Source organism: Styela clava, chromosome 7 (genome assembly GCF_964204865.1).
Source record: "Styela clava chromosome 7, kaStyClav1.hap1.2, whole genome shotgun sequence".
NCBI classification, from domain to species: domain Eukaryota; kingdom Metazoa; phylum Chordata; class Ascidiacea; order Stolidobranchia; family Styelidae; genus Styela; species Styela clava.
In genome coordinates, this window is record NC_135256.1 from 15,423,983 (window position 1) to 15,438,166 (window position 14,184).

The window sequence follows — 14,184 nt, forward strand, 5'->3', positions numbered from 1 at the left end:
CGTGTGCTTGCACGAAATCGTCCTGCATTGGAATGTGCATGCGCGAGCACACGCACGTTACAGATGTTTAAAACCACATTTTCAATACCGCATTTCTCAGACCTCGTGTATAATTTTGCCTAAAATTCAGTTCAAAATTTTGCGCGTTATAATCGAATAAATACGGTAATTCAAGAATGGTGATGTTTTGCATTTGGGTTGATTTATATGCTTAAAAGAGAGCGGAGTCCAAATGAAATTTCAATTGCATAGAATAGCTTTCGAAAATTGGAAAACCCTTCATGAAATTTATACAATGATTTGATAATTTGTTTAAAAAATTAAATTTTACATCAAATTTTCAGTTTCTTGACTTATTTTCTCTGAATGTGATCTTTTTGAAGTAATCGTATATGTCCAATTATGAATTTGTTTTACTCGTTAATTTTCTTCGACACATCTATTTGAAATAGTCAAAAACTAAATGTTCAATTATAAATTTGTTTCACTCGTTAAAAGTTACCTACTATATCTTAATATCAATTTAGTCTAGGCAATTGACTGTCAATTTACAGTCTTTGGAAAGCTAAGAGAATGGTCGTTTTCTTCTTCACATTCATTATCTTGTGAATTTTTCTGATTGCAGAATCCCTTGTTAAAGTGCATGGATCACATTTATCAAAAAGTCCGTAACTTCCGAGATCCTACTGGACGTGAAATTTGTGAAATTTTCAATAAATTACCAAGCAAATCTGAACTTCCTGATTATTATCAAGTCATAAAAAGACCAATGGACAATGATAAAATACACCAGAAAATGATGGTATGTGATTCTTATATTTTCGATTCGCAGGATTTTTTATTTTAACATATGTTGTTATATTTTAATGTCATTTACTACGTTGGTTTTTGTTTACTTGGCCAAAACCTGATAATGCACTATTCTGGAAAATTTTCTGACAAACTATTTCGACATATGTGTATCGAAATGGGTCTTGTTAAATAGAATTTTACACAAATAAATATATATTTTTTCATTGTGATTTCTGAAAATTGAAAAAACACATCATGCCTATTTTACACAATTTTCTGAAATTCTGTGTATTTTATGTTTTATTTTAATGCCAATTGCTTAAAATAACATTGAAATTTTATTTTAAAATTTATTTTAAAATTATGTTAAAATGGAGAAGATACTATACTGAGTAAAAAGTATGGCCTTGGTCATTTCTTGGGATCAGTATATTAGTAAAGAACCAGGGCACAAAGGCACCAATGGATAACAAAATTTTAGCATATATAGCATATCTTCATCATTTCAGTACAAATTTTCCACTATTCTCAAATGTTCTATTTTTCATTTTCCACTATGATAAGATTAGCTGCTTTTCAAAAAGTTTCAGTACATATTTCATATCTCCATCATTGCATTGATAATTTTCCGCTATTCTAAAATTTTTTATTTTTCATTATCCACTACAATAGGATTAGCTTATTTTTTGAGACTCACATTCATCACTTTTTTGTTTCAATCATATTTATTTGTTTAATACTTTATTTTATTCCATTTTAGGCTAACAGTTACCTGAGTTTGAGTGAATTCATGGCGGACATGTTACTGATGTTTGAGAATGCTTGTACATACAATGAACCTGGATCTCTTATATATAAGGATGCTCTTATATTACTGGTATGATCATGTTAGATCAGTGGTTTTCAAACAGTGGGGCGTTAGACAGTTTTTTGAGGGGACGTGAAGCTAATTAACAGTAAAAATATTGTTTTTAAATCTTACCCGCCTTATTTTGGATATTTTCGTTTTGGTATTTTGAATATTTATATTCCACCCACGTAATTTCAACATGTATTTTGAATAAAACATACTTTTGCCTTACTCTCTGTTATTCTTAGCTTATTGTCACTGTCAGCTAGTTATGGGGTTAGCTAGTTAGCTAGAGGTGGGGCACGAGACTTGACAAATTCTAAAAAGGGGCCGTGGCTTAAAAAGTATGAGAACCACTGTGTTAGATCATTCTTTGAATGTAATAGTAGGTACAGTTGTTTTCTCAAATCTATGAGATCTTGAAACAGTGATTTTGTATTTTGTATTTGCAGAAAGTGGCAGTAGATGCACATGATGATTATTGTATAGTTACCAAGCAAGCACCAAACATACAATCGAAAGTTGAAGATATATTGATAAATATATTTGTTTCGGTCATCAATTGTCAAGATGAAGATGGGAGGTGCTTAATTTGATTATTTTAGTGATTCCCATCTGTGATTGGGGAATTTTATTAAAATAAATCTGAGTAGACGTCTTGTAGTGTAGATCCCATTCCTGGGCAAATTTCTCTTCAAATTTTGATATATTGGTAGCATTTAAAATTTTCGCTATCTTCACTATTCAATTCTCTCCCAAAATTATGCCAGATAAGAAAATATTCAAAATAATTATTGATTCAATTTGAAACTAATCATGTAAGTTGGAAAGATGAATTCTGAAATAGCAAACTTAATAGCAAACTATTCTGTTTCTTGGGGAAATTCTAGTCAAGTCTTAATCACCCATACTGTCACAATAAAGTAATGGTATTTTTCAATCTGTTCTACAATCAGGTGCTACAGTGATACTCTCCATGAACCAGCTGCTCTAAAGAAAGGCACAGGTATAAAATTTGTGTAACTGACTGTTTGTATGCCCGATTCAGCTGAATCGATTGTCAATTTAATTATTGAAAATATGGGATTTCTATTCCTAAACTATACATCATTAATAGTGGGAAATAGCTGAGAATTATCGAACCATAACTGTCAATTACTTCATGTAATCAAAAGTATGTCTGGTGTCTGCGCAGAGCCTATTTTATAGAGAAGTAAATTTTATTGCTTTGTTTTGCTTATTTCCAGATACTCCTATTGCATCTCAGGAAATAAGTGCAGAACCGGCCACAGAGGCTATGGATGTCACAAACAATCCCGCACCAGATACAGCCGAGGTTTGTATGTTACATTGTTTGAATTGTTATATGTGGGTTAATACAGGGATTCTGTGACTTAAAGGTTGTGTGACATTGTTTCAGGAAAATTTCCCAAAGCCAGATGAGGATACAATTACACTGGACGTTATAAGAAGAAATTTACATGCAAAAAGATACAGAAGATTGGATGTTTTCCAAGAACATATGTTCCATGTTTTTGAAACAGCAAGAAAGAATAATCGCACAGATTCGGAGGTTTGTATTAGTAGTGTATGTACTTTTATTTAGGCTATGAAGAAAGGGAAAACTTGGATTCGACTTCGGACTTCTGATTGACATAAATTTCGAATTCGATTCAAATTTACGAAATCAAATATTGATAAATTTGAAAGTATGCCAAACTTTTTTAATTAGACTGACCCCTTGCACATTATTGTCCCTCACATGATTAGTAACTTTAAGCCCACTAAGGTTAATCAGAGATTCAGGGTTGTGATGGCAAACATGTCCTGACGCTTAGCACAATACGCCAACTGTTGAGACAAGTCAGCATTCTTATAAATAGATTGTGACTTTTCTAATAAATATTCATTCAATCATTTGACTTGTACTGTTTGAAATATAGACTTTGGATACATATACCTTCATTCAAGATCGAAATTTATATAAATGTGATTTTGTTGGTATATACAGATTTTTGTGGTTATGTAAACTCAAAGGAATATAATTATTTCACTGGCTTTAAAAATAGATCAATTTGATGTTTGTTTTTAACAGGTGTATGAAGACGCAGTTGAATTACAAAAATTTTTCATCAGATATCGAGATCAGTTGTGTAAAAATGGTGAAATACTATCATCACCTGCTTTAGCTTATACTTCAAAGATATTGCAGAATGAATTAGATGTCGAAAAGCAGGTACTTGTTAGTGATGTAAAAATTTATTTCAATATAGGTATTTTAATTTTATTGCTTCACTAAAATTTAGCGACAAAACAGCGGCTGCGAATTTTAACCACAATTTAATTTTATAATCCACGCTCGAGGAATAGATAGATGAACACGGAGTGGACCTATGGATTGTTTTGTTATTATGTGTTGTTGTTCTAGTACTTCATTAAATATTCTTCCTCCTATCGCTAAGAAAAATCGCTTTTTGTTTTTACTGCACCAATTGCTTTGAAATTTTCAAAGGTTAAAGATTGTATTTTTCGCTAGAAGGCTATTACTTTCATTTATTTTAAATATTTCTGTGAGCTTTATGGGATTCGTTTTTTGTGTGCTATGACATCATCAAAATGTGCGCACCGATTGGCAGTTTCGCGGACGCATATCAGCGGATCTTGTGCTCAGCGAACTGAGGCGGCCCTACTTAGCGAAAGTGGGAGGTTTATGGATAACGGTAGACTGTGCCGACTTGATCTGATAATACAGAAGTGACTCAAATCAGTTGGTATTTCAATTTACGTTGAAACTGAATCAAGAAGAATGGATAGTCGTCACAGACCTGGAACTTTCTTAAAAAATATTTGCGGCCCTCCAAGATTTGCAACCATTAATTTTGACCTGAGAGCGACAAAATGTTGCCAACCCCTGTACTATAGCATACCCAATTTATTCCCCCTTATTATAAGATTTGAATCTGAGATTTATAATTTTCGACGCCAGCATATTTTGTCCCTCCTTGCTAACTATTAAGTCATTAAGTTTAGATATATTAAGGCTTGATGATATCAAAGATTTTGTGACAAATTCTTTTTGATATGCACTTGTACTATTATGATTCAGGAAAAACTTCCTGGTGAAGAATTAGAAGATGAAGAAGGAAATAATGAAGGAAAAGAAATGAGAGAAAAAGTTCAACTGTCAACTGCTTCAGATGGAATGGATGTCAAGGTTTGTATTAGTAAAACTAATAATCAGTTTAACTTTCGTAAAGATTACCGGTAATTTATTCCCAATATATTCATGATTTTCTTGTGCTAATTGATTGAGGCTCGATCTCCATTTATTGGTCACAACTAACCACAATTGTGACCAAATTTCTTTTACCCTTGATATTGACCAATTGACTACTAGTAGATCATTGGAGGGAAACGTAGATTGGAAGGAAACGTTTTTATGAAAAAATAATTTTACCATAGCTCCAAGTTGTGTATACTAATTTGATTTTTCTTTACCTCTGATCTATTTCATATAATCTGGAACATATCATTGAATCTTACATACTTTATTGCAACATGCACGGAATATGTAATTTATCGTATTCATTTCTGAGGAAGAGGAAAAGCCTTTGAACCCTATGGCGGTGTGGAGTCAAACAGTCAATCCTTTCGCATATAAATATCACTAATGAAAATAAAAAATATACACCTACACAGTGTCTTCAAATGCACAAGCATGTTCTCCTTGCATAGCATAATGTTGCCACTGTCAAGCCATTCAAATTTTTTTTTAAATCTGCTGGTCACACAAATTTCTTCCTTTAGTGTTTTTAAATTTCCCATTTAAAATATGCAACTTGGATTTTTATTACAGGGTGTAACATATCAAGCTGGAGATTTTGTCTATGTTGAAGATACAGAAGAAACATCCAGTGGAAATCATCCACCACATATTGCTTGCATTGAAAAATTATACCAGGATGAATCAGGTCAACAAAGAATGTACGGGGTGTGGTTCTTCAGACCACAAGAGACTTATCATCTTCAGACCAGAAAATTTCTCATGAAAGAGGTTTGTTATTCGTATATTTTTATGGCACTCTTTTGATATATATTTCTCTCTTTGCTTATTTTGTTTTTATTTCATTTTTTGTAAGCCATTATTTTTTTTTTACCTTTATGGGGATCTGCCATTTTCAGAAGGGGGATAGTCTCCCCGATTCGACATTGCCTATCTACCCCTGGGTGAGATGATTGTCGTGGACATTAACCCCTAACCCTTCAACCAATATAATTAGATCCTTCGCTCTATAACCCTGACATGGGCAAACTACGATCTGCGGGCTAAATCCAGCCCTTTGGGTGATTCAATCTGGCCCGCCTGATGCTGCCATAAATTTCTGCTTTCGACTAATTCTGCATTGACTGCATAGTTGTTGTTATTGAAATCTGTATGGTGCAATAGGCCTGTTAGATTATGATCGAAGTCTGTATAAGTTGTATTTCAGGTCGACACAGACTTCCATGTTATGGGGACGTTAACAAAACTTTACGTTTTCTCGCTCACTTGATTCTACGACATGCTTTTCATACCTCTTTCTTTCACCTTGTGCACTCACACACGGCCTCGAGTTTCGATTTAGTGTCGACAAAGTTTTGTTAACCTCCCCATAACACTCTCTTGGCGTTCTTCTTTGTTCATAACTGACAGATTCTTGTTATTCTGCTCATAAATGTAACTTTTTACGTCACACTTCTATGGCCCGCCAGTCTAGGTGAGCAAATTTTTGGCCCTGCTCCAAAAACCTGGCCCTCCCCCTGTTGTCACCATTAAGCCACCCTTATTACATACTTTATGAAAAAGAAGTTTCATTTTTTATTTGAAATAATCTCGTTTAATGTCAGGTGTTCAAGAGTGATTATTATAATACTGTACCAGTAAGCAGTATAAAGGGAAAATGTTTCGTTATGATTGGGAAAGATTATTTCAAACAAAAACCAGTCGGTGAGTCTTTCTCAAGTTTACATTAATATAATATATTTATGTTGAAATATTTCCAAATATTGTTCCAAATATGATATTAAATATAATATTCCAAATATAAGTTGTTTATTTGGGACCGTGTATCCCACAAAGGAGTTCGCTTTTGTAGAATATCCTATGCTTTCACTTATGTTTTGTTTCTGCTAGTCACAGATATTTACCTTCTAGAACCTAGACCAATTTATTTTTTTATTTTTGTTTGAAAGTTTGTACTTTTCACTAGTAGTTTTTTTGTCGCTGTGAATTTTGATCTGCCTTTTTCTAGGTTATCTGGAAGATGACGTCTATGTTTGTGTATCGAGATATTCAAGCAGAATGAAATCATTCAAGCGTATTAAATTACTAAATCTGCCACAAAATAATACTAAAATTATTAATAGAGAAAAAGCTCTTGTACCAGTTCGGGTGTCATCAGTTTATTCAGAAAATTCGAAGGTAGGTTTTTATATTGTACCTTTCTGTGTGAATATGTCTGCGGTGTGGTGCATCGTGCTAAGTGTTAGGAATATGCTGTGTTACGAACCACCGCGCGCACCTCTGATTACCCTGCGTGGGTTCACAGGTTCGAATCCCATGCGGGGATAGTAATGTGCGAGTGGATTGCTGGACTCCTCGCCGCGCAGGGTAGTTTACGTAACCGCTGGTTACGGCTTCCTCCACCATCAAGTCCATGCTTACGAAAAAACAAACAGCAGGCTAACTAATCTCATACCCGTTGACTGGTGACCGGACGAGAGACCGTAGATTTGCCATATGATTAAGCAGTCTTATCGGCTTTTCTCTCCACCGGGATAAATATGTGAATCCTATCCTATGTTGCAAAATGCAAGGATTTCCACAAGTTATAGTAAGACTTCTATACCAGGTTCAGCAAATTTAGTTTTTTTTTAGAAATTATATTTTCATGTTTATCCTGTAGAGAATATTTATGTGCGAGAAGATTACTGGATTGCCATTGCCGTGAGGACTTCATATGATTAGGCTTCCTTTTCAGCTTTAAAGTGAATGGATAATTGCGAAAGTCCTATCCTTATCTCATAGAGAGGAAGGAACAAGCATGCTTACTGGTGATCATAGTATATAGGGGACCATGAATGGTTTATTTGAATTCATGAATTATATTGTATTCGTTATCAATTTAACCACTTTTCCTAACAGGCAATGGAAACACCAAAGCTATCTGACATGCATCGGCCACTTGTAACAGATGATCTGCCATGGCCGACTGTTGTTATACATAAAAAAAGACAGAATATTAAATTTGACAATGCAACCCAAGAAAATAAACCACCAGGTAAACATTTAACAAATATTTTTCAGTGTTTGCACATCACCACCATATTTTAAATTATTTAGTTTGGTTTAGTTTCGTTTTGATGTTCAATAGCCCTGACAATTAAGTTCAATTACTTTGTGATACTTAACGTTTTCACTCCTTCACACTGAACATGGTGTATTAGAGGCACTCACGGAAAGGTAAGGGAGCCGCTGTCATTTGGAAGGATGGAAATCTTTCTGGTTTGGCGTTGTATAGCCTACCTAATTTACTGCACCTTGGGTGAGGTGGTGCTGAAACTAATTCGAAGATGTTCAGTGTGCAATACCAACATGATTAGTTTACAAAATTCCCAATGGATTCTTTGTGTTTCTAACCCTGTATTTCAATTTTTCATTTAATCTTGAAACCTGGCTCTGTTAGTTTGAGTATAATATAACAATTTGAATCATTTTGTCATTGCTTATCGATCTTTGTCTGTTTGTTTGTTTGTCTGTCTGTCTGTCTGTTAGATGCATGGGATATCTCACGAAGGCGTGGTTGAATCTGCTCCAAATTTTGCATGTGCATTCATCATATCTCAGACCAGACGAAGCCTATTGATTTTGGATGAATTATGTCATATAATTAGCGAGTTATTAATTAATTAGTGATGGGGCACGCGGTGTCACTATAGAGTCATGAATCGAAACCGCAGTTTCGATCAATAAGTCTTCGGTCTCCGTCCGATATTCTCGTTTGTATATTCACCAGGAAAACATTTCTTTTATTTTTCAGTGTCTCAGACATTTTATCTTCAATACAACATCAATAATCTATGTTTGAAAGTAGGTGACAGTGTTTATGTTCAACAACAACATACTGGTTCTGATCAAAGGTTGAAGGTAAGATATTCACTTTGCCTGTTTGCTAAGTATCTTTATATGTAGTTTCTTTATGAATATTTTTACAAATCATCATCAGTATAAGTTACTGGTTTCTAATAATAGTACTCAGGAGCGGTGTTCCCTCTAAAGTGTGCGCAGCTTTAAGAGACTGCGCACACGCATAGATTTACTGCGCACAGACGTATTTCGATGTAATGTAACAATGTTCTCGGTTGGCAGGTTGAGAAAGTTTGTTGTTGGCCCACTCATTACCCGGTTAGAACGCCAAATTTTCTTCATTGGTTTTTGCACAAATATTAGTCATTTCCAAAAAAGTGCGCACACACCAAAATTTCAGCGCACACATACTACAAAAAATTAGAGGGAACCTTGCTCAGGGGCATATCATATAAGACCTTCAAGGCATATTTCGAGTAAATCACATTGAATACGAGGTAAGGCTAAAAAGAAACGGGACTGACGTCACAGATTGCTCAACATGATTAACCATCGGTAATCAACACTTTTGCAGTGTGGCGAAATATGTGTTCTGTGTTTAACAGCTGTTTTGACACAATATCGCAATTATTTTTGCTTTTCACGATCCATAAGTGAATGTGATAAATTTCTTGTTGAAAAAAAATGCTGTGCGAGGTCTGATTGAGTTTTTTGGCGATAGGGAATTCAATTAAAGAATGACGACTGAGCAAAGAATCAACATTAAATTTTGTAAATTTTGTGATATTGTGTCAAAACAGCTATTAAACAAAGAACACATATTACGCCACACTGCAAAAGTGTTGATTACCGATGGTTAATCGTGTTGCGCAATCTGTGACGTTAGTCCCGTTTCATTTTAGCGGCACCTCGTATGCCATCTTAAATTGCAAGTTAGTGCAGCTCATTAACCAGCATCTTCAAATTTTCTTGGAGTGGTTGCTTAGTGCATGAACATCGAGCTTAACTATGTGGGCATCACAGATTCAAGATCTCAGTTCAAACTCCACAACCATGTCAATCACTTTTTCTAGGGTGCGATAAATTGGTTTGAGAATGCGAAACCTGAAAGATCTCGGATCTTCTAAAAATAGTATCTTCTCACATAACAGCGTCATAGCCTTCTTGGGGTTTAGGCATGAGATTGGCTATTTAAATAAGTTAGAATGTTTTATTTTGTTAGTACGCCTACAGATTTTGATACCATTTTGTACATGAATCACTATCACTATGAAAGTCATTTTTTTTTATCTGTGAAAAATGCTTACAATTCCAGAATTAGTCAGCAGTAAAACTAGGGCTGGTATATTTCGAAGCCCATTCATTAACCCATTCGAATATACCTAATTATGCTTTCCAGATTGCCAGAATAGAATCAATGTGGTCTGATGCAAATAACGTCATGTGGTTCCAAGGATCATGGTTTGCTCAACCTTGTGATACATCTCATGAACCTACAAGGATGTTCTTCAAGTAAGTAATACTTGTTTATTACTCGGCTGGGACATGTACTGCTTGCATTTTATCACAAGCGGGAAACTAAAAAAGAATTCATTCGACAATGCATCCTCAACAGACAAATAGAAAAAGCTTGCATATAAAAATGATTTTGTGGTCAAAAGTTTGGTGCTGAGGCTCTCCTTAAAATTTCCTTCAACCCTGAGTCAAGAGCCAGAGTCGGCCAGAACTTGATTCAATTTCCATATACTCGAGAGTTTGTATTCTAGGAAAATTGACATAAAATTTGGTCTTGATTTCCACTATTCTTGGAAATTTAGTAAAGCTTATAATAGTTACTTATAATAGTGCTTTGCTAATATACATTATCTGATAATGGTTTTATTGTGTGCATAGATTAATGGTATAAATTTGAGATTTCAAGTGTCAAGTAGTTCTGAAAGGTTGAGCTAGGTGAAACTTGGAAATATTATGTATGTTATAAAAATTTATTAAAATTGAAATGTTAAAATCCCAGTGGATAATAGATCTGATACTCATTAACATTATTCCATGCCATGATATGAATTCGCTGGTCGCCATGAAGGTGAAGACTATCAATTTTTTCTCATGGTTATATTTTTTTTTATCTCATTCTCATATGCTTGTTATTTGTAGCGTTTATTCATTGATGAAAAATATTTTCAGGAATGAAGTTTTTCTGCTTTCCTTCAATTCACCATACGGCGACGAAGCCACAGCATCGATGCCACCACCCACTCCGTTGTCATGGGTCGTTGGAGTTTGTGCCGTCATGTCTGTGAGAGAACTCTCACAGTGCAGACCAACAGAAATATTGGAAATGCATATTCATGTTTGCGAATCCAGATATCTAGCTGCAGATAAATTTATAAAGAAAATAAAAGGAGGTTCTCTGAAGAAACCTGCTGCTAGTAACAAGGTATGAGACCTACAATCATTAAAAATATTGCAAGAGATCTCACAACAGTTTTAAAAAAAGTTCAATTCATGGAGTGATAGTAATGTAGGTATGTTGTGTCTTTTGCATCAAAATATGTTGCGACTTTTCCATACGACATATTTATACGTCTTCTAATCTGAACAACAACACTCTGCGCTAGAAGCTACTATAATTGGAAAAGACTAGAATCCTGCCGGTTCAGCATTGTTATTGCACCCTAGTTATGGTGGTGGGCATAGGAGTTGAACTCAAAATTTCAACCTACGATGCCATGATAATTTAGTCTAACGCTTTAACCACTTGCCCACTATGTTTGTTAATGTGTTTAGTTATTGGTTCTGGATGTACTAACTAGCCGAGTTCAAAGACTATTTGTATTAGCCAAGTGAATATACCCCCTGCCCAAAGGCTTCCGTCCCTTTAGACAACTGGATGTAAAAAAGGCGAACAAAATTAGTTACCTCCATATTGGTACACATACTTCAGGAGCGCCAACTTTTTTTGTATCATCTCTCTTTGGATAGTGATAGTCAAAAATCAATTCAGAAACCTGAATCTGTGAGGCCAGGATAGTTATGTTACTAAGTTTAAAAAAAACAATTTATATTTTGTTTAAATGTAGAGGTTACATTTGGGTTTGCTGTACTGTGATAAAGTTTTAACAGTACCATTAGTATTGATTAGTAAGAGGCGATCTGTAAATCTTAATATCATATATTTATATCTATCTGTTTTGCAAAGATGTTATGGTTATTCCACATTGTAATGTATCATAAAAAAATTTGACATTTGAAAACTCAGGAACAAAATTGTAGAATCACAACACTTAGGTATTATAAAATTTCCCTGCTAAGAAAATAAGAAAACAAACTATTTCCTTTCAAAATCAGATTATAAATATGAAAAAATATTTTGTTTTTGGACATCATTTCAGCAGACAGGAGTTTGTACAAGAAAGAAAAATTTCTATTATTCAAAAGCTGAAGTTGAAAGAATGAAACTTATGAGAGAAGTATTATATTTCAGTGCAGTGATATATTTAATAGTTGGGTAATGAGTATTGCCTTTTCAAATGAGTTTCGGAAGGTTTTAGTAATTCCAGTTTATTATATCACAATGAAGGGAAAGGAAACAATTTATTAGAACTTGATGTGTTGTGGAATAGACCCATTCATAGATTAGGTTAGACTGGTTAGTTTAGAGTCGATGAGGCCATTCTGGGAGATTTTACTTTTCAAAAGGTTGTTTATAGCTCAGTATGTCTTCTTTGTAGTAGGCAATGTAAATGGGATGGGACTATATAACCATCTTTGAACCTAACTACAATACAGAGTAGCAAGTGAGGTTTGTTTAGTGTACATTACAACTAACATATGTTTGAATTGGGCTAATTCGGATCATTTTGACTTTTTTAGGTGGTTGATGATGAAATGTATTACTTAAAAAAACCTTTGGAAGTATCGAAAGAAATTTCACCCATTCTTGCTTCGTCTGTAAAACAAGAACTAAGAGAAAGAGAGATTGAATTCGCTAAAGAAAAAGAAGAAGAATTGAGAAGAAAAACGATGCAGGTTTGCTGTTTGTTTTGAGTTGTTTGACAAATGAATTTGATTTCAAATGTACATTTACGCTATTAACTGTAGAACTTGTAATACTGTTAAGTATAGTCTCATGAAACAGGGGTTTTCAAACTTTTCGTATTATGGTGCCCGTGAAGACGTTGACTATTATTTACGGAGCGCCACAATGAATTTACAAAAATAAACACAAAAAAACACATTGTTATTTACCGATAAATGTCCCTGAGTAAAAAAAAGGAACATTATTTAATGACTCTGATGTATTTGCTGCTTTGTATTAAAAAAATATTCATTATTTTTATAATTGAACGAATAGCTCGTGAGGCCCCTGGGTTTCTCTCACAGAGCCCTGGGGCTCCATATGAGGCTCTTTGAGAACCTATGTCATGAAAGGACACCCAAATGAATTGTATGAATATTCGAATCGTTTGAAATTTCTTGCATTTGGTATTCTATATTCTAGATTTTAGGTTTATTTTGAAATATTTTCATTTGAAAAAATATAATTGTGAGCAATTTAACTCTAACAGGATAATTAAAAATGCTTTCATTTAATTCCTAAAAACAATAAAAAGCAAAAAATAGAAAAACAATCAAATCACTGTCACCTCAACTTTACAGCATTTTCATTTTCAGTATTGTACTTAATATTTCGAAATAATATGCAGATGTTATTCAGAATATAGATTTTATAGTTTCGGTCATCTCTAGTCCAAGTCTGTATGGTGGGCATATGTGTTTTTTTTTACCAATTAGACAGGCAATTAAAATTTTTCTTTTTTTTTCTTTTGAGGTCCAGCAAGTCCAAGGAGTACCTATGGCGCAGCAGTATCCCCAGCAAATGATGCCCCAACCAGGACCTCAGCGACAGTACCCTGCTCCACAGTACCAAGCATACCCACAACACCCATATCAACAACTTCAACAACCTTACGTTGCCCACCCACCACAACAACAATACATGGCCCCACCTAATCAACCCCAGGTAGTGCCAATTCAACAGCCGTACCAGCAACACCAATTCCCACCCGGGACCCCGTATGTAGCTCATACACAAATGATTACACACCATGGGGTTCCTTCACCCGCTCCACAGCAGATGCAACCCCAGCCCCAAATGCAACAGCAATACATGCAGCCACCGATACAGTATACTCCAGCTCAACCAGGAATTCCACCGCATATGGTGCAGGTATAATTTTTTTCTATCTTGATATGTTTACACTTTTTTAATTAACATCAGAGGAATTGTAAGCAACAACTGGTGCAATGTGAATTGAATATAGATTTATAGTTGTGGCAGCGATGCCAATGATTATCATAGGTTCATGTGACTTGAAGTACTTAAAGTTCCATTGTTAGGGAAATAGAAAGATAG

At 34.5% G+C, this 14,184-nt stretch overlaps 1 protein-coding gene across 4 annotated transcripts in view; it reads left to right on the forward strand.

Moving 5' to 3' along the window:
- Positions 1 to 14,184, forward strand: part of LOC120328950 (protein polybromo-1-like) — a 36,010-nt gene that overhangs the window by 13,534 nt on the left and 8,292 nt on the right. For 3 of the 4 annotated variants that reach the window (XM_039395536.2, XM_039395540.2, XM_039395537.2), the window contains exons 16-32: positions 626 to 802; positions 1,553 to 1,669; positions 2,095 to 2,225; positions 2,599 to 2,648; positions 2,890 to 2,978; positions 3,063 to 3,215; positions 3,738 to 3,878; positions 4,749 to 4,856; positions 5,499 to 5,696; positions 6,530 to 6,629; positions 6,934 to 7,103; positions 7,827 to 7,962; positions 8,722 to 8,828; positions 10,168 to 10,280; positions 10,953 to 11,205; positions 12,642 to 12,797; positions 13,600 to 13,998. In XM_039395536.2, the coding sequence (XP_039251470.2) occupies positions 626 to 802; positions 1,553 to 1,669; positions 2,095 to 2,225; positions 2,599 to 2,648; positions 2,890 to 2,978; positions 3,063 to 3,215; positions 3,738 to 3,878; positions 4,749 to 4,856; positions 5,499 to 5,696; positions 6,530 to 6,629; positions 6,934 to 7,103; positions 7,827 to 7,962; positions 8,722 to 8,828; positions 10,168 to 10,280; positions 10,953 to 11,205; positions 12,642 to 12,797; positions 13,600 to 13,998 (2,598 nt within the window). The remainder of the gene's footprint in view (positions 1 to 625; positions 803 to 1,552; positions 1,670 to 2,094; positions 2,226 to 2,598; positions 2,649 to 2,889; positions 2,979 to 3,062; positions 3,216 to 3,737; positions 3,879 to 4,748; positions 4,857 to 5,498; positions 5,697 to 6,529; positions 6,630 to 6,933; positions 7,104 to 7,826; positions 7,963 to 8,721; positions 8,829 to 10,167; positions 10,281 to 10,952; positions 11,206 to 12,641; positions 12,798 to 13,599; positions 13,999 to 14,184) is intronic. The other variant, XM_039395539.2, reaches the window with a different exon arrangement.